The sequence below is a fragment of the Nylanderia fulva genome, unplaced genomic scaffold, assembly GCF_048542155.1.
Source record: "Nylanderia fulva isolate GAGA-0341 unplaced genomic scaffold, ASM4854215v1 Scaffold5, whole genome shotgun sequence".
NCBI lineage: Eukaryota > Metazoa > Arthropoda > Insecta > Hymenoptera > Formicidae > Nylanderia > Nylanderia fulva.
The window spans coordinates 6,349,323-6,370,533 of NW_028190587.1; the positions used below are offsets into that span (position 1 = coordinate 6,349,323).

At 33.9% G+C, this 21,211-nt stretch overlaps 1 protein-coding gene and 1 long non-coding RNA gene across 5 annotated transcripts in view; one reads left to right on the forward strand and one right to left on the reverse strand.

Annotated features, from left to right (window-relative positions):
* The first annotated feature begins 7,366 nt into the window (after positions 1–7,366).
* Atf-2 (Activating transcription factor-2) lies at positions 7,367–10,812 on the forward strand. Of its 3 annotated transcripts, XM_029316756.2 has the most exons (8): positions 7,367–7,448; positions 7,634–7,723; positions 7,819–7,912; positions 7,988–8,130; positions 8,393–8,715; positions 8,986–9,202; positions 9,432–9,765; positions 10,003–10,811. In XM_029316756.2, the coding sequence occupies exons 2-8, from the start codon at positions 7,673–7,675 to the stop codon at positions 10,410–10,412; spliced, it is 1,572 nt and encodes a 523-aa protein (XP_029172589.2). In that variant the 5' UTR covers positions 7,367–7,448; positions 7,634–7,672; the 3' UTR covers positions 10,413–10,811. The 3 variants fall into 3 exon arrangements, with proteins under 3 accessions (XP_029172589.2, XP_029172590.2, XP_029172587.2); XM_029316757.2 differs by having other exon boundaries at positions 7,367–7,723; positions 7,991–8,130; positions 10,003–10,812; XM_029316754.2 differs by having other exon boundaries at positions 7,367–7,723.
* A 30-nt stretch (positions 10,813–10,842) lies between these two features.
* Positions 10,843–21,211, reverse strand: part of LOC114941690 (uncharacterized) — a 96,879-nt gene continuing 86,510 nt past the window's right edge. Inside the window, exons 4-5 of one of the 2 annotated variants that reach the window (XR_003821687.2) lie at positions 12,603–12,796; positions 10,843–11,990 (exon numbers count right to left, since the gene is read on the reverse strand). This is a non-coding gene — a long non-coding RNA (uncharacterized LOC114941690). Of the gene's footprint in view, positions 11,991–12,602; positions 12,802–21,211 lie in introns of both variants that reach the window. The other variant, XR_003821686.2, reaches the window with a different exon arrangement.

A 21,211-nucleotide genomic window follows, 5' to 3' on the forward strand; every position in this document is an offset into this window, starting at 1 on the left:
CGAGGATGGAGAACCAAGATAGTCTTGGTCACCTCTTTCACGAGTCCTTTGTCAAATTGTTTAAGCTATTTTGTCATTTGCGCGTTAGTGATTTTACCATTGTCATTTTTTCCTACTCTGTCGAAATATGATGAAGAGATGTATTTTTTATTCTATTTGTTTCATTGGAATATTCAATAATGTGCATTATTTCAATTAAAAAATAATAAACCAATATTTTTGTTATTGTTAAAAATTATCAATTAGTAAAGATTCGAATTTATAAAAATTTGAAAGTTTAATAATTTTTTTATAAACAACTTTATTATAAATAAATAAAAGATAAGTCTTTATTATAAATAAAGAAGAATTTTTTTGCAAGAAATCATCTGCTTTCAATTGACTGAAATGATTATATATTCACATCGAATAGATTTGACATACTGAGATATTGCGACCTAATTTCATCGCATGGTTTCACTGAAAGTATTTTTTCTCTCTTTGAGAGTAAATTGATGAGGAATATTTGCCTATTAAGTTCCATTCAGAAACTTCAAGATTAGATAAATAATATCAGATAGTGTTTGCATTAATGCAGATCAAATATCACTTGACAGAAAATAATTACAATTAAATCGCGCTACGACATTTCATTCTAAGTAGAATGAATAAAAATTTCAGCAATTGATGTAGAAATAATTTAGCGAGTACCACGTTTCATTTTCAGCAAAAAGAAAGATGTAGAACTAGTAAAACGCTTTTAACAGAGAGACCAGGGATCCACTGAGGTCGCAGTGAAAACTGAGAGCTTCCGTGCGCTTCATTATAAATATTCTTGTAGAAAGTAAGCGTCAGTAAGTGGCCTTTCAAGTACGATTCCGATTTCGTCTCCCTTGTTAACTCAACTGTGAATCTTTCTCGTGCTCTGCTCACGTTTAGAGTAGAAAATATTACCCGCAATCTCTTCTCGTGAGAAATGTCAGATGATTGCGGGGCCAAATAAAATATTGCTCAAAGAGAATCCATTTCTCCAACTTTTCTTCTCAGTTCTTCGAATATATATTATCTTGCACGTAATAAACATTTTTGCTAATTTTAATTAATTAAATCAATGTTTAATTGATTATATATGCATTAAAAAATAATGTTCAATTTTGAATACTAATTTAATTAATTATTATGATATGCAATTAATATTTAATTAATTATTATATGCAAAGTAATGACCGATATTAATTTGCCTATAAGATGAAGATATAGGTCATTGCCTTAGTTTATAATCATGTATATCCGGTGAATGTTAACCGGTTTATCATCTTAAAATTTGTTCGATTTCTCGAACTCTCTTTATTACTCGTAAATAGATGCATCTATATTGAATTATCTTTTTTTACGTCACTCAATTATTAATAGAAAAGGAACAGATTAATTTTGAAGGAAGAGAGAAGTACGTACAGTTCGCCATTTGGATCGCATTGAGAAATGTCATGCATAACAATCCAGTCGAATTGTACTATTGTATTTAAATTGTGCTTAAGCATTAGCAGAAGCAAGGGCGACACGAGTCTTTCCGCTCATTTTTCGGTCGACATGGGAGAAAATTCATTTATTATTCAAGGCGTACACGACTGGCCTTTCTCTTTCGAAGCAATCCTTAAAATTCATTTTAACGCCTACTTGCCGTTACTTACACTCACGATAACGTAATTGAAACGAGAAGACTACCTCGCGGTGGCGAAGCAATAATTACACGTTATTAAATATAATAACTAAATATAAACAATATTATACTTACATCCCAGTTCGTCGAAGAATCTCATCTGTCCATGGGAATCGATTGCATTTTCGAGATTTTCCACTTTGTCCACGCGATCTATCAAAAAAAAAAAAAAAATACTATTTATTATCTTGACTGATATAATTAAATATGAACTGAAAATATAGCGTGGATTTATTTACCAAAATTCTTGAGGAATCGATTGTTTTTTCTGTTATTAGCGAGACAGCAGTTAATAGCGATCAGAAGTAGCCAGATAAGCGCTCCAGTTTTGAGAGCAATCATCTCTTTTCTCCAGTCAACGATGAATCCACGATGCGATCCACTGTTAGTCGCAAATTATGTTCGATTGTTTCTGATCCGGCACCGGATCATTTTGCCGCCTCTCCCGCGATTTCACCTTGAAATCAGAATCTCTCGTCTGTCTCGCCGCACCGCTGTTCTATTAAAAGGGCAAAAAAATACTCAAATGAAAAAGAGCATAGTACCCTTTTTTTTACAAGTTTTTTTTTTACGCAGCGCGACCTGCTCGTTACAATCCGACGAAATAAAATTTGTTTTACAATCGCGCAAGCGTCCCGTTTAATCGAACGGCCGCGAGGAGTTCAAAGGGAACCCGATAATAGTCGGTGGACCTTGATGGAAAGTGGTAATTGCTAGCCTGGAACTGTGAAAAATCCACTTCGTAAAACATGATTCTGGGGAGAAGAATTCGTTTGGAAATTTTTTTGTCAACGCAATGATTCCTGTGAGTGCATCGTATTACATAACGCTTTATCTTGTTTTGTTATTCCCGAGACTTATTATTTATGAAATTAATAGATAAATAGATAAATAATAGATTGCAAAACCTATGTTTTATATATCTTCTTATTTTATTTTAATTAATGCAAAAAGGAATTTGCAATGTAACTTGTCCAGAATTTCTTATAATGCACACTGAAAAAATTATTAAATTAATAAATATTTATTTCAATACTGCCCAATAAATCATTTATTCGAAACAAGTAAATATTTATTTGCTTTGAAACGGATTTTCTTATATCAAATAAATATTTTTCACATTAAACGAAATAAAAACCTATTCGAACTTAATAAATTTTTTTTAATGCAGAATTTTTTATTAAGTCATTTATCTACCACATAATCAGGTTGCATACTGATCAAATAAAATATGCAAATTTTTATTTCAATACTGCCCAATAAATCATTTAGTCGAAACAAATAAATATTTTTCGCACTAAACGAAATAAAAACCTATTCAATAAATTTTTTTTCAGTGCAAAATTTTTTGTTAAGCCATATTTATCTACCGTATGATCAGGTTGCATACTGATTGAACGAAGCATCCAAATTAGGGACGACGGTCGCGATTGACGGACTCGGTTCATCTGCGATTTCCCTGCCGATCTTGGGACCTTTTGTTCGCCGTTCTCGGTCGATTCGTCGACGGCATACCGTAAGCGCGAGTTCAGGCTAGCGTGTCCAAGATGTACAGTCCAACACAAAAGTGGGACACGAAACCAGGCCACCGAGACAAGTGGCACGCCTTTTAGTGCTTCGTAATGTTCGGCTAGTCTACATGCGGAACCGGGTGTACCTCTCTCTCTCTCTTCCTCCTTGGGTTATTAGTGAAAGTTAGCCGGTAACTTTCGACTTTGACAACGACGGCGATTTGCCATGGTGAACGCATCCGCGGTGTCCCCGGCGCACTAGATTACGTTTAAGAGTATCATTCTATAAAGTCTCTTCCAATCCTTTCTCTGCGATTGACAAAGGGTATTTAATTGTGACGGAGAATGTCGATCGAATTCTATATGCATATTTATTTTATTTTAATTTGTTTAATATTTCTAGGTTTTTATTTTAATATTAATTCATTAAGCTTGTTATCGTTAAGAGATTATTAGATTTTTAGTTGAAAAATCTCTTTTGTTGTCTTCAAAATCTGACGAAAAATTATGTAACAGTGATATGTTTCGCGGAATATTAAGTTTTAAAAGCTTGCTCCAATTTTGGAAATGGATTTCGGCTAGTTCGCTTAAATGATATATGGTGGGATTGAAAACGAAGGAAAGAGTGAAATATCACTTTCAACCATCACGCCGCAAATTACGAGTTAAAACTCGTACACGGGTTCGCTATTGTTTTTGACTGCTCGACTTTCTTTGTACTCCTGTCCTATCTAATAAATCAAAAAAAAGCACGCACACACCTAGGTATAGGTAGATTTACCTATGCCATTAATTAACACGTACTACATCTCTCGATTAAAATCTGCTCTGGTTTAAAAAACATTTTTATATCTCAAAAAATATATTATTTAAATCATTCAAATGCTCGAATTTTCTAAAAGTCTACTCTTGTATTTAAAACAATATTTTTTATATATCTTGTTAAAATTTACATTATTTAAATAGTTCATACGCGCGAATCTTCTACAAATTTGATAAAAGTCTGCTCTTGAATTTACAAAAAACATTTTTTATAGATATCTTGTTGGAAAATACATTATTTAATACACTGAAAAAAAATTTATTGAATTCAAATAAATATTTTTTTCAATACCGTCTAATAAATTATTTGAAACTATTAATATTGATTTGATGTGAGAAATATTTATTTGCTATAAGAAAATCCTTTTCAAAACAGATAAATATTTATTAATTTAAATTTAAAGAAATGATTTATTAGGCAGAGTATTGAAATAAATAATTATTAATTTAATAATTTTTGTGAGTGCACAAATTTTTAATCGAGGAACCCAGCCGGGAATGAAATAAGCGAAAGGAGGGAAAGATATATAGAGAACTTTAATCAATGTCAAGACACTAAGGGCACTTTCAGGGACGAGCCAGCAATTGCATACATCGTTGCACCGACGAGATTTTTCCGAATCGATCGTCACGTTCTAAAGAATTGAATGCACGTGCGGCGCGATGCGATCAACAACCTCACCTGGATTTCTATCAAGATCAAGGCCGACGGCGAGTTTGAGATATTGTCTGCGAGGTACGATCTAGCACTTGAGGCAACTGGCGAAAGGGCTCGTGCTTTCTCCTCGATTCAATCGATTCTCCTTTATCACAGCTCGATGCACCGATAGACTTCGCGCCTGTGTTTATCTGTCATAAATTTATTTCTCACATGCATTTATTTATGCATTTTTTAAATGTAAGAAAGTTCCAAGCTAAGCAAGCGTTTATAGGTGAAAAATTTTATCTTCGTTTCATTCTATACACAATATCTATCTATAAGAGTGTGTCAAAATTATACACGTACGTTTAAAGATCACTTTTTATTTAATGAATTCACTCCGTAGACATGTTTTTATTGGTACTAGAAAGTTTTAAAGCTACTTTGGTGAGATCCAATTCGTTTGAGATATAATCGTACAACGATGAAACACATGTATCACCGCTTATATCACGTTACAAGCCAATGAATAGAGCACCGCGACATGCGGTTGACTACTGATGAGGAACAGAAACATCAGCATCCGAGACCACTCTCTTTGGCCTGTTCTCACTCTCTCCAGATGGGCCCAAGACCCCTAAAGCGTTCCTTTTCTATCTATCCAGTGAAATTACGACCAAGTGTAATGAGTGTCTCTTACATCCGTTCTATCCAGATTAAAAAAAAAAATGTTCCACGAAAACATCACTTTCTATTCACAACTGTTCCTTTTCCGCCCTTTTTTATTTTACGTTCAATTTTTTCCAAATATTTTCCCCTAATTAATTTGTTTTTCTCTCTTCATCTTTTTTACATTTAATAATCTTATTGAATAAAATTGTGAATATATGTTTTAATTTTAATTAGTACATTCGCGACATCACTTTCTATCCAGCTGTTTCTTTTCCGTCCTTTTTAATTTTACATTAAATATTTAAAAAATATCTTCCTCTAATATTAATTTATTTTTCCCTCTTTTTATCTTTTTTTTATTTAATAATCTTATCGGGTAAAATTGTGAATATATACAATACTTTAATTTTAATTCGTACATTTATATCTTTATCTTGCAGATCTCGAGGAACAGCATATGCTCCACAAATCACGGTATTAATTTTATTATAATTATACAAATCGTTATGCATATGGCCTGGATTTTTTTTTCTCGGGGGTGTAATTATGAACAGACATGTCACACCGATATGTAACACAACACGATTCGCTATTCCCGCTTAGTAATCCCGAAACTTACTTTCACGGAAAGTTACAATTGGGCGAGATAATCTGTTTTCTTCCGCGCGAGATTTCACTTCTCAATCTCGTTGTCGCGTGTACATTTTTTCGGCCGATACATAATTCTTTGTAATTATTCATTTACGAGATAAATGCAAGAGATTGAAGAAATTACATTTACAAGATTAATAGATTGAAGAAATAAACGAATAAAGAGAAAATCTCTTTTTACACATTTTTTTTAAATTCTAGCTCTCTATCAATAATATATATGCATATAAGAGATGAATAAATGCATCTTTTATATATATATCAATGCAATAGAATTAAATTAGATGTAAAATTTTATATATAAATATATATTAATTTTTAATAGACTTTTATTTAATTATTTCTCGTTTGACACTATTTCGAAATATTATATCAATCATGTTAAAATATTTGTATTTTGTATGATATCCTTAGTCAGCGAAGAGAAAGATGCACATATATATTTTTCATTACTTTCGAACGAAGTGTCTATGCAATTCGCGATGTAACAACGTGACATAATGGGTAATGAAAAGCCGCGCATAAATTTACAAGCGTCATTACCAAGGTACTTTAAGTAGGTATTCTACATCATTACTGTGCTGCTATTTCCATGTCATTCTTACAATTACGTCTTGCAATTTTTATGCATTCAAATTTCATATTCCGTGCATATTTGTGTATGTAATCGAGAGATAATATAAAACTATTATATTAGTTTTTTGTTAAGAATATTAATATAATATAACGACTAAAAAAAATCGCCATTTGATTGATGTTAATATACGTCAATTGAGATATTATTTTGTAGCAGGAAATTGAAAGGAAAATAAATTACGCGTAAACATTTATTTATTACGCAATGACATCAATTGTTTTAATCGCAAATTTTGTGTAGATAATAAAAATTCGAGAATTAAAATTATGTACATAATATAAATTTGAGAATTAAAATTATGTACATAATAAGAAAATTGGAAATAAAAATTGTCCCTTTTTAAAAAAATGCAAAATTGATTCTCGCAAGTATTGTTGCCTTTCTTTCTGGTTTGTCTCGATTCGCACTGTGTATTTGACAGTTGTAAAATAAGAGTAACATCAGAAAGAAATATTTTTATCGGCTCTCAATATTAAGAATATAAATATGATGTTTTTTAATATGATGTTTAAATCGGCCAACAGAGCCAAAACACGAAAAATTAATTATTCGAAACTGTATCTCTTGGTTTGAGATCACTAAGTTCCATATATAAATTAATCTCAAAACTTACATATGGAAAAATAGGCGCGAAAAATATTTGAATTCATATTTTCGAGATATTATCGACTATAAATCGATACTATTCTTTTGTAATTCTTCTCGATATAAGATGGCAGCACGCATCTGTCAAACAGAGCGTACCAATATGGCTGCAGCCATCCTACAGCTGATTTGTGTTGCGGCAGACTCCGAGCAATCAAATCTTGTATATCTGTAAGCATAATTTTATATTAGTTATTTCGAAGTTCAAGAATTAAATGTCTTTGTTGGTGATTATATCCGAAAGATAATTATGCGATAAGGATATCCATGTATGCAAGCAAATATTGATCACATTCGCGCTTCAATTGAAAGTTTACCTCTGTATTTTGTAAATATTTTTGTGCTGGATCCGAAAGAAATCCGGGATATACAGAGCTCATCGAAAGATATTCGCAATGACTGATGCAGAGAAACTCTTCGCTTGTTCCACATCAGGCTGCAATATGGTAAGTGACAATTCTCTTGTGCTGAAAAAAAAAACATTAATTTATTTCAGAAGAAACTATAACAAGCTTATATTCTTCTTATTTCTCATTTACAGAGTTTTACAAATGAAGATCAATTGACATTACATAAAAAGAAGCATGATATGATGCTTAATCTTGGCAACAATTCCAAGAGTGCTGGCTTTGTTGGTAAGACATACTTGACATTTTGATTTATGGATTTTATATAAGGTGAATGTGTTGCGAAATTAATTTATTATGTAGCAGATCAAACTCCAACGCCGACGAGGTTTTTCAAAAATTGTGAGGAGGTTGGTTTATTTCAAGATCTTCAAGTCAATCCTTTCGAGGAGACGTTTCGAAGAGCTGTTGAGGCTGGAAACACTGGCACACTTACGGTACCAGAGGTATAATAAGAAAGAAAACATATTTATTAAACTCAATTGATATAAGAGTTATAAAAATACCCAAGAAAGCTCAATATCGGAGCTCTCAGCCCTGAAGATGCAAACTGCAACGTTTACGAAACGTCGGCATTACGTTGTTAAACCACGCGGCATCCATCCGGAAACCTTTTGCATTGATGAGTTATAAAAATAAATTACATTGTTTATTTTTATAAAAAAAAGCAATAGAAAAATGTATATTATATAGATTTATCTTTTGCAGGCTGGAATTGCAGATGATACACTGCATACACCGCATATTTTTCCTTATATATCAGATGTGTTACCTGCGAGTCAAATCCTTTCTGAAAGCAACGTTGAAGATTGTCCTTCGACTGTATCTCTTAGCGAAAAAAGTACAGAGGAGGCTATTAAATCGAACGAATGTAGGAGTATTAAAATAAGTACAAACGAGACGCAGGAATTGACGAAAGACGCAAATATTACGTCTACAAAAAATAATATTCTCGCACCAAGCATTATTGTCTCGGATACAAATACACCCATAGCGCCTAAACTTTCGCCTACGCAACTTTCATCGCATTTGTAAGAATTTCTTTTTCTTATAAAACATAATTATTTTCAAACATTTTATTGTAAATAACTTTTCGTTTTTGATTCAGCGTATTTTCTCTTTTTCATCTTGTGTAATTTTTATAATTCTAGATGAATTTTTTTTAAGAGAAAATAATTTCAATTTTTACTATATATTTTATATGAATTGTTTAATATATATTTATTTTTTCTTTAATCTAAAAATAGATTTTAAAATACATCGATATTTACATAAATTGCTAAAAATCTTCTTTTGTAAAGGTCTATCAATGGTGAGGAGGTGCAATTGCTACTGAAAACGGCGGATGGTAAATTGATGCAGCTCTCTGCGATGCCAGTGTCTGAGTCTTCCAATGTGGCTAATGTTAACAACGTCAAACAGCAAACCGTCGTTATCAAAACCGAACCAGCTCTGCGATGCGTAGTGAAGTCGGAATCCAAGAAAACTGTAATCTCCAGATTATCCTTAGCGAAAATGGTAATCTACATCAGATTATATCGCGATATAATTTACATTTCAAGATAAATCTCTTATTATAGCGTTAGACTATGCGCGCATTCGCGATTCATTTATAATTCGAATAGTGTGGATGGAATATTCGTCAAATAATCGGATTTCTTTTTATGCTAGCACCAGACTATCGCGAATTATAAATAAATATGAATAGGTATATAGTATGGAGTTAGCTTTAGAAATTACATTACAGAAGCTGAAACAAACCTTATCTAAGAACTCACAGAATCAAAAAGCGGTAGAAGAAAGCGCGAAAATGAACGATATGTCGAAGAAAGAAAATGTCAAGAAAACAGTCGATCAACTTAAGAAGAAAGATATTCTTGAGCGCAATCGTGCCAGTTCTATGCGCGCGCGGGCTAAGAGGAAAGCATGGATCCAAGACCTTCAGAGAACAGTCACTAACGTGAACGAGGCGAATGCAGCCTTGCAAATGGAAGTAAAGGCTCTACGCTCGGAAGTTGCGAAGCTGAAGACCCTTTTGTTGGCGCACAAAGATTGTCCGGTCACAAAAGCGATGCAGAAAGGTAGATTGTTGATTTAATATATTTCTGAATTTGTTTTCTAAAATTATTCACATTAGATTTAACATATGATTTTCCGTGTTTCTTTCTAAAATATTATATTCTTAAATTTTTGAACTGAAGAAAGAAATTTTATTCTCATAATATATCTATATAAAAAGATAGGAGAAAATTTATTTAAATAAACATTTAAGTAATAATGTTTCCAATTTAATCTTAATTTCAATTAATTTTAATCAGGAAGCGGGATATTCCTTGGACCAAAAATAATATCAATTAATAATCCGGACGTGTTGACGATGCCGATATCAGCCAACAGTATTCCTGTGAAACGATCTTACCCGGAGACCCCGAACACGCCGGTGAAGAAATCGACTGTGTCAGTCACGAAGAATCCCATCATCTTTCCGAAGGTTGATTGCGGCGCCGCAAATATCACACTTCCGAATACAACAATCATAAAAAGCTTGCCAACACTGAAGATCGTAGGTGTTAATCAGTTTTTGCCGGAGGCAACGAAGCCCGAAGAAACGAAGCAAATACTTATCGTGCAAAATCAGTCGAGAAAATTATGCGAGGCTAGGCAAGTCATTCAAATTAATCCGAATTACGAGGTGGAACATGCAGCGTCTAAAAGTACGGGAACGTAACTAATCGCTTTCGAAAACGCTCGCGCGTTTGTAATTGATGAAGCTTATCTGCGATTACCGAATATCATATAGTCGAATGAATCGATTCTATGATTTGTGCAATGTATTATATACTATTGCGGATTAGTTAAAATGGCGTTTATGGAAAATTTTAATTTTATACGTTTTTAATATTTCTTTTATTTCCAAAATAAGACAACTGCATAAGTCTTATCAGATTTTGAGCGCCAAATAACTTGGAGGAATTACATAATTTTTTAATGTAAAGATAGACCGATGTAACAGATTTATTCTTAATATAAATATTATAGAGAAAAAAAATATATATACATATATATATATATATATGTTATAGAGGAATATAAAGTGATATAGGAATTACCAGATTTTTGTATTATTTATTCTATTTATAATAAAAAAGTTTTTTATATTGAGAACTATGATTTATTTTATTGTCACCTAGATAAATCCTTTACATTTTACACTATATAATGTTATCTATAAGAATGTGGATTTGGAAGTTATTTAAATAATTTATATATATCTATATAGAGACTCCAACAGATTTATATATAAAACGAAATCAATAAATAATCTTATTTGCATCAATTAAATATATATAATTTGACTTTATTTGCGAAAAATAATTTTTTTTATTCTTAATTATAAATTTTTATATCAATCTAAAAATGTAAAAATATGAGATCAATTAATAATTAATATAAATGTATGCGATTAATAATAATACTTATTAAGTATTCAATTAACTATAATAAGTATTAGTTCGCGCTGATGCTGTTTTTTCCATGTGCTTTTGATGTTTCACGGAATACTTCAGGGAACAATGGACTCCGATAAAATAGTAGCGCCCTTATTTTAGAATTAAAAATATCGGTAATTATTGACTAATTTTCTAAGAATAATTACAGATATATTTTGAATTTCACATTATAAACCATCTAACTTTTTGCTCTATTATATTTACAACGCACGCATACAAGATCTCTAGGATTAAGATACATTAAAAAAAAGCATTATTATCCTCTAAATTTAAATTAAAAATTTCATATAAAAGTATAATTTGTATTACAATGTGTGCGTGCGCAGTAAAAGGTATAATAGAGCAAAAAATCAATACATATTTATGTTCAAACCTATAATAGTATTAAACATAGCAAAAAGTGACTCCATGTGTGATATGTATACATGGATTTCTAATACATATTGAGCTGGATGATTTATGTGAAATTCAAAATATTTGTAAGTATTCTTAGAAAATAGGTCGGCAACTCGCGATTTTTTAAATTTAAAAATGAGGGCGCTACTATTTTATCGGAGTCCGTTGTTTGCATAGGGATCCCCTTGACGAATGAGGAGCAGAATGTGAAGTATCCAGTCCCACGATGATTCTGTGACCCTCGGGCCCTTATCAGTTCTCCGTCCAGTCGTCTAATAATTCTACACCGGACAGGAGAATGATAAGGGGCTTTGGGCACGCATTGTTTCAAAATACGGGAAATGACCACAGAAGAATAGAGTTCCGCTCTGGAATGTGTAGATCTCCCGGAGGGAAGTTGTCTGGAAAAAATCCAAACACACAAGTTGATTACTTTGTTAATCGAAAAATGACGACGTGGCATGCGAAAACAATTTCAACATTTATTAATAAAGTCGGAAAAAAAAAAAAAAAAAAAAAAGAGATTGCACGCATATTTTTTCCATTTTATACAAAAATCTAGAATTCTATTTCATCTATAAAATGCACACGTGTGCGACGAGAATAATAATAGCTCGTTATCTCTCCCCTTATCTAGAGAAACGCATATAGGAACTGGAACGTGTCGCGCGTTAATATTAAATCGCCCTAAAATATCTCCCACTTTACTTTCTACGAATAATCGCTCTCTTCCTTGTAAGAGTATCTCGTATATACATATCTCCATCTGCCAACGTGATTAAATATATTTGACCCGATTGCCGGGGATACACGTGTCTCTCTGTGTGTGTGTGTCTTTCCGCGATCTTCGACGGACCAAATAATCTCGGCATCGCATCGCAGAAGAGAGCGAGGACCACGAATTGTTCGGAGACAATCGAACACCGATAAACGTCACAAAGGGTCCTTTCTCAAATAAATAAGATTTCCGCTCTCCTTTGGCGAGTGAGTCACGTTCGCTGAGCAGAACCTACCGTGTAAAGCAGCATCCTGTGTTAAGACCTGGCCCGTTCGAGTTACTCCGTAAACCTTGTGTCAACCGCTTTCTTATGTCGATAACAGACGCCGATAACGACCAGTCGGGCACAGTACCTCTGTTCTTCCTTGGGCCTCGCCGATGCCTTCCTTAACCTTCGTCCTCGGCGATGAGTATTAATGTGTGACGTTTCTGCGCTGAAAAAAAAAATTATATTAATATATTGATTTATTGCAGCACTGTGCTGATTATTAAATCATTTATTTGGAACCAATAATAATATTGATTTGATGGGAAAAATATTTATTTGATATAAGAAGATCCTTTTCAAAACAGATATTTATTTATCTCGAATAAATGATTTATTAGGCAGTATTGAAATAAATATTTATTCGAGTTCAATGAATTTTTTTATACGCGCAAAATATTTTCTTTTACAGAGAGTGCATAACGTAGTTATTAATTTAGAAAATTAATTTACGTAATAATGAAGTGCGTAATTAGAACCTTGAAAATTATGATAATTATATGATATTCGAAGAATTTTCTAAGATTTTCTCTGATTAATATTTACCACAATAAAAAATATTAATATGTACGTAGTAAAATTAATCGAATGTTTTGATGCCTTATTGTGGTAGATGCTAATATTTTTACTATGGTAAATATACATGTATTAATCAGAGAAACTCATAAAATTCTTTCAATATTGTCATGCGTATCATATAATTTTCAGAGTAAATTTGAAGAGAAAATTCTTTCTGTGAAGAAAGAATATATTTTAGAGTTTTAAGGATATCTTTTTTCTTTTCCAGAGATCTGTGTTTCAAAGTAGTAAGTTTCGAATAAAAATTCTAAAAATATTCACACAAAAAAATCCCTTTTCCATAACATTATCGTTGCTTTATAGTACGTTTATTCCAAGTTAAACAGTTCATTCTTATCAGTTCTCCGTAATACTCGAGCGTATATATACACAGCGCATTTCTCTACAAGTATTCCTATTCTCTTTTAAGTGCAGATGGAGAAAAGGCGCGGTTTAAATAGATTACCAATTAAAATAAGCACGTGCCTGAACAAAGACACGTCGCTTTTGTGTACGTCGAAGTTTCACGTTTCGGCCCTCGTTTACGCTGAAACTTTACGTGGCATCCAGTGTTGTGCTTAGATTTTAAAATTAGCTTATATTTTCTAAATTGCTTATGTAAACATAGTTATAAAAAAAGTATAAATTATAAAAGGGATATAAAAATATATTCATAATTTTATTCGTTCATATATGCTATAACCATCTTCTATATAAATAAATATTTAAATCTCAATATGAGTTAGTTGTAAGAACCAGAGCGCAGTTAATAAAGCGCTATTATTATAATTAAATTACAACGTTTTAATTAACGTAAATGATATAAAACTATGAAGACACCAGATGTTTTAATTAACGTAAATATTACATGTGAAGTACACAATATACTTTGCGAACGTTTCGGCTCTTCTTCTGAGCCTTCTTCAGCGCATAAAATTCATACAGTAATAATATTGAGCAGAGAAAGCGCAGGATGGTAATATTCAAGCCGCGAAAACATTTTTGAGATTTAAATATCTACAGGGTGTCCCAGAATTACCGTATCACACATTAATGGGAGATTCTTGAGGCGATTTGGAGATGATTTTTCCTCAGCGAAAATGTCGAGAAAGATCACCATTTTTTTAATGTTCCCAATTTTTGAAATCATGTATCTTTGTAACTAACAATAAGCCTTAAATTAAAATTCTATTAAAGTAAACTTTACCTGAAATTAACTAAAAAATGCAGTTTTGTGTAATAATTTATTTTTACAAGGCTTAGTTTACAAAATAGCTTTTATTTTCAATCATTTATAACTCGAAAAATATTGGTGCCTGGACATTTTCGTTGAGGAAAAATCGCCTCGGAAATCTCTCATTAACGTGTAATACGGTAATTCTGGGACACCCTGTATATTGAAAAATTAAAAGAGCCGAAAGATTGTACTCGATCATATTATTTTTATGAATCATCTATATGTAATTTTATCTAGATAACAGCAAACGCCGCAGTGGCACTGATAATAATCGATCAGTCGCAGATCGATTAAACAGTCGAGAGTTCAAAGCTATCGCGTTCGATCATTCGAGGAATCTTGGCGTCGATTCGTCTTCTCAATCGCCGCTTGTACGGAAATAGCATCGAGACAGAGAGAGAGAGAGCAGGTGCCTGATCTTACGGCCCTGCTCTGTTTTGAGATCTCGTTGAACCGCGTGGCTATTATACAACACGCATGATCTCCCAACCTTGGATCGAGAGAACCTTCTCTCTCGGTCTCGATCGTCGCGAACGCACAATAAAGAGTCGAGACACTTTAGCACGAGTTTTACGTAATCTTAGATTATTACAGCTCTCGTGCAATTTTAATTTTTTTTTTCAGTATATTATATAGTTAATAGTGCTCAAAATTGAGCAAGCCGAAATTTTAATTAGAATTTCAACAGCGATAATTTATTTAAGAACTGTGAATCTCATTTAAAACATATATAATAATCGTTTTGATATATTGTATTGTAGATAAAAAAGTTGATAAGCAAAAAGACGCGAGTGAAAAATTTGTTAATTTTGAGTAATATTTGTTGGTTTGATAATTAAACGTTTCGATCTCTCTCACTTTAATTTAAAACGCAAATAGAAGGAAAATAAAAATAAAAATATGAAACAATTTATACAAGCGCAAATCTAAAATTAATACATTACGTTGAGTGTGACCGAGATAAAAATTATAACATGATTAATTTCATGCTGCGCGATATAAATGAAGATTGCAATATTTGTTGGTTTGTAGAAATAGAAATACAAAAAGAATATGAAATAAAATTCATAAGAAAAGTGCAAGTCTAAAATTAATACATTACATTGAGTGTGAACGAGATAAAAATTATAACAACTAATTTCACGAAGCGCGATATAAATGAAGATGCAATATCTGTTGGTTTGACAATTAAACGTTTCGAGCTTTCACTTTGACATAAAACAGAAATAGAAATACAAAAAAATGAAATAAAATTCATAAGAAAAGTGCAAGTCTAAAATTAATACAATTACATTAAGTGTGAATGAGATAAAAATGATAACATAATTAATTTCATGCTGCGTGATATAAATGAAGATGCTCTATATACATTTTCTCTTAAAATTTACCCTGAAAATCATGATAATCATGAAACAATAAAAGAATTTCACAAGAGTTTCTCTGATTAAATATTTACCACAATAAAAAATATTAATAGTAAAATTTATTTTATAAAATAACTAAAATTAATCGAACATATTTTATATCTTATTATGATATTAATATTTTTTATTGTCCCACGATCGTCATAATTTTCAGAATAAAGTCTATATAAGAGAAAATTCTCTGTGTATAAATTTTGATTTGAATTATTAAAATAACTTCGCGGTACGTGTATCCTTGTTTAATATTATATACCTTCTCTATCTCTCTCTCATGTTATACATTAATCTTAACTATGGAGAAATGCCTGTTCTTGCGTTGGTGTAAACCCGCTTGAATGTATTCATATTAAATGTACGCGCCTAGAGAGAGCTCGCGTTAAATATTTAAAGATCTAATTCGTCGACTAACGAATTAACCGTGTACACACACAGCCAGGTGTGTATAGTATATACGCTGACTGTGTATAGTTTTGCAACCGTATCCATCCCTCCTCGCCATAATAAGCAGACGAAAATAGCTCGCGAATAACGCAAAACTCGCGAATATGAAAATTCGCTTGAATCAAAAATAATGGCTCGGGGTCGCAAGAGAATATAAATTAACCGCGCTCAATTTTGCGATTCGACGACCCTATCTGTGTATCAAGATATCGTCTTAGGATATATATTTCTTGTATACAATTTCGCGTTATCCCGCGTATATATCGTGGGGCGAGATTTGCTCCGAAATTCGCGTCTTAAATTCTTGTTAGCGGAGTTCCTCTTCGGCTTCGCCGCGCGGATTCCATTTACTGATTGGATATGGCATCAGTTATTCATCGCCGCCACTCGAAGGAGGAAAGGAGAGAGAGAGAGAGCACGTGCGGCCGTTATAAATACGGCGGATTTCCCGTCGGTATGCTACTGCATTCGGAAATTCTCGACGGGCCTCCACCTTCCTTTCCAGCTTCTCTCTCTTCCCATTACATCGCTCTCGCGTTACGTTCATGTTTGATCGTCGCGCTATCAATAAAAAAACAGGTCTCCTCCTCCTCACACGTGTAATTCTTTCTCGTATGTATGCATGGATATATATCCGCAAGAGAGGGCATTTGCCTTGGAATCAATGAAAAATTAAGCATTTACTCTCCTTTTGAATAAACACTAAAATTTATTTGCATATTTAATATGAAAAATTTAAAAATTTTTTTTAAAAGATAAAAAATAAATATAATTATGCTCCCTCTGAAAAGTTTGATCGTCGCGCTATCAATAAAAAAACAGGTCCCCTTCTTGTACGTGTAATTCTTTCTGAATCAGTGAAAAAATTAAGCATTTGCTCTATTTTTGAATACACTAAAATTTATTTGAATATTTAATATAAAATAAAGAAAATAAAATAACAAAAAAAAAATGTTTCAAATTAAGAAAAAAAAATTAATTGTGCCCCCTTTTAAAAAAAATTCTGCCCATGTATGTATATACAAGAAAGAGAGAGGCAAGATTTGTTTCGGAAGAAATGTATTCTTCTCACGCTAAGGATGAAGAAAAGTTGCGTAAAATAACTAATACATCGACCTTTACTACGGAACATCAAAATTCCCCAATGGTTCGCCTCTTCCCCTTTGCTTCCTCCTAGACTTTCTAGACATCAAAAATTCCGACATCGTAAATTCGCGATAGTTTATAGGAGAACGAGCGAGATCTCGTAAAAAAAATATATATATGTATATACACGAAGAGCGACGATTCAATATTGAATTTTCCTGATCGTGCGAGACGGAAATAATTAAATCGATATTTAATTTACGATTTTTTTTCTGACACGATTTTTGCCCGGTTACGTCATCTCTGATCTGGAAAAAGCGGTAGGTTAACGGAGAGGAGCATCGTGTAATCGCTTGAAACGTCAGACGGAATGATAGATAAGGACTTGCAGATCGAAATAGATACGCTTGAAGCGGAAGAAGCGATCGGAAAAGAGGAACGAAGCCTTGGAACGTGTTTATGGTCTTCAAAAAACGGCAATGAAACACTTTCACGAGGCCAATATGACGTAAGATAAAGCGTACGATTTTACATTTCTGAGAGGGATTAATATGCGGTCCGTTAACCTTGAAGAGTGAGAGAATGAGATATTTGCATCCTTCAGCTTTTTTTATATCTGACAGAGCATTGTCACTGACATTTTTATCGCGGTTTCCTCAGCAAATTTCTTAGTAAATGTGCTATTTCTGACTAATTGAGAACAGAAGTCTCGTGTGTAAATTGAAACGTCATTGGAAAAAAATCTATACAAGGGTGTCCACTTAAAAATCTTGTAAAATATTCCAGATATTCGTTTAAAATTTCAGGTAAACTAAGAAAAAAAATTTCTTTATTGTACACATTTTCTAATGTTTTCTATTCATACGACTGCAAAATTATTAGGAACGCAGTTTTTCTAACATTTAATATTAATTTATTAATTGTAGAATTAATTTTTTTAGACAATAATAAAGTACGATATATCATATCTAAAAATAAAAATAATTTATTATAAACGTCTTAAGGAATATTAATTTATTTATTAAATAAGGAGTACTATTTGTTTAAATATTGCCTCTTAAAAAATTGAACAATTTTCTTTGAAATTTATATATAAGATCTTGATCTACTAAAACTAGATCGTCAATAAAAAAAATTCCATGAAATTTTAATAAAAACTTTAAATGCATTAAACTGCAAATGCAAAACTTATTGCAAAGACATGTTAGATGTATATTTCTCAAATGCCGAGAATAAGAGTAGAATTATCTTTCAAAAAAATTTTCCGAATCGTAATCAAATTTCAGAGAAATCCGATTTTTCCAGATAGAAGAAAATTTCCTGAAAATACTAGATTTTTCTCGGAAATGCATCCTGTTGTATATACGCTTCCGAGAGATACGAATTATTATCTCTTGCATCATCATTTTTTCCACGTGCTCGCGGAGATTATTCAATTACGCCTTCGCTTTTCGCGGCCGAATAAAAAATAGTTAAATCTAGGAGCACAAAGAGTTTCGGGGAAAAACGAAACGAGCGAGAAAGAGAGAGACTCGATGGCCGAGAAATGATCAGGGATGCTGACGTCGGATCGGCGTCGCTAGTTAGTCACATGGGTGCGCGCGACTAAACGACACAACGGCGAGAAACACACAGGGGGGCGGTTTGTGCCGATCGATCTGTTCGCTGCCGAAAATACAGACACACGTACATACACACCCATACACAGAGAGCCGCGGGGCTGCGCGATACAAAACGCGGAAACTGCACGCACGCACCAAAGAGGTCCAGCTGCGGCGGCGCTCGAGGGAGAGAATGCGCGGCGGATCAGAGAGAAAGGGAAAAAGAGGAAGGGATACAGACGGCAGGAGGCTGCTCTCGCGGAAATTGTAACCGCGCGACGATTTCGGGGTCGAGACCTCGTTCGCCGAATCACCGTAAACACGCGCGAACGAGCCGATGACGCGTGCGATGACCCGCGAATGATCATCGATAAAGATAGCGGAATAACGAAACTGTTTCCTCCATTTTTTTTCTTTACGAACTCTCCTTATTGCCGCCACGCGCGGAAGTAAACGAAGTTATTAAAGGTCAAGAGTCGGATATATTTTTTCATCTCTGCGTTCTTGATATTTTTTTCACTCGTTCATTTATTATCATTTAAATGTTTAGTATGAAATTTTATATGCGAGAGATTTGCGTGGAGAATTTTTAGCGTGCGATTTTGCGATGAATGATTTTTTTTATGGCAAAGTCGATCGTGAAAAATACAGAGAGAGAGAAATATGAGCTGTCGTAAAACAAGAGATCCGCTGAATATTGATACTCTCGCGCGCGTCGCGTAACAAAGAGAGAACTTCTCACAAGTGCAACACGACTCTGTACCACGCTCGTATTCTCGTCTAATCGGAAGCTCAAGGTTATACCCACGAATCATTTTTTTCAATATCAGCCCCGAGCTATTATTCAGATATCCGAGAAAGATAGAGATTCCATGATAAAACGGATAATCGACGATAAGCTGCAGAGATAATTTCCGACGAGTTTCAAAGTTCTACTTACATGATTACGATATGACTTGCGCGATATCGGACACTCCCAATTCTTGAAGAGCACGAGAACTTCCGATCATCAGGGCACTCGTGACACAACCGACAATTTCCCGACGCACTTATATCGCCTAACAGCACAACATATCTGAAAGATATTCAAAGGATATTCAGAGGATATCCATAGGACATTCGAACATTCTCAGGATGTTCTCTGAAGAGCCGCGTAAAAGTCAAAATGCATATATAATCGATAGCTTAACGAATGATTAGAAAGAAATAAACTCACTATAAAATCCCGATCGAGGTCGCACACAGATTGAAACAATCAGCGTTGAAAACTCGGCGCGAGGCGAGATCTACATATATCACGGCGATATTTGCAGCACACAGACTCCCGGTATATCGTCGAGAGAGGCAGGCAACGACTGCTGATGCAACGCACGCGCACGATTGACGGCGGCCGACTGACTCGACTCTCTCTCTCTCTCACTGCGTCGATCCCTCTCCACGCGCGGCGGCGAGAACGATTCCGCTCCGCGGAGCGGGCGTGACCTCCACGGTGCACGTCTCGCGCGCGACTGAGCGGCCGAATCGGCGCGCCTCGGCGAGCCTCGGTCGTTTTCGCGGCGGCGCGCGGCGACGAAGGGGACGCGAGCGCTCTCGTCGCAGTCGTCGCGTCTCCGTGAGGCGCGAAGCGTCTCTGTCTCTCTCTGTCTTTGCTTTTACCCTTGTTCCCGCTTCTCTCGCTCGCACTGACAGGTCGGCACCGTTCGGAGGAGGGGGGATGAATAGAAGTGGCTTCGACGAAGGGTGAGGGAGCGCACAACCGCGCCAAGAATCTTCAGGATCATGGTAAATACGAAGAAAGGAGGTTCTGTGGGACTTTCAAGGTTTAAACACAGGGCGAAGAGGGTATATAACACCACCATCGGTTTTCCCTAGCCCTCGGCAGGCATCCCGCAGTTTGCGGGCGAGTGAAATTTAAGCGATGACGAAGTTCGAGCCTGTTTTACGAGTCTGTGGAAAGAGTACGAGGCAAGGATTTTTCTATCGAACGATATATGCACGAAAGCATTTTAGGAATTCACGATTTTTTTTCTATGGTTTATATTTTGAGAATAAGATTTAGTATCGTCACTAACGAAGAGATTTTTTTGAAGGATGTAATTAATATTAATAGATGATGCAAAATAATCTAAAATATAATAATATTGCAACTATTATTTGAGAATCATATTTAGTATCATCACTAACGAAGAGATTTTTTTGAGGGGTATACTTATTAATAGATGATGCAAAATA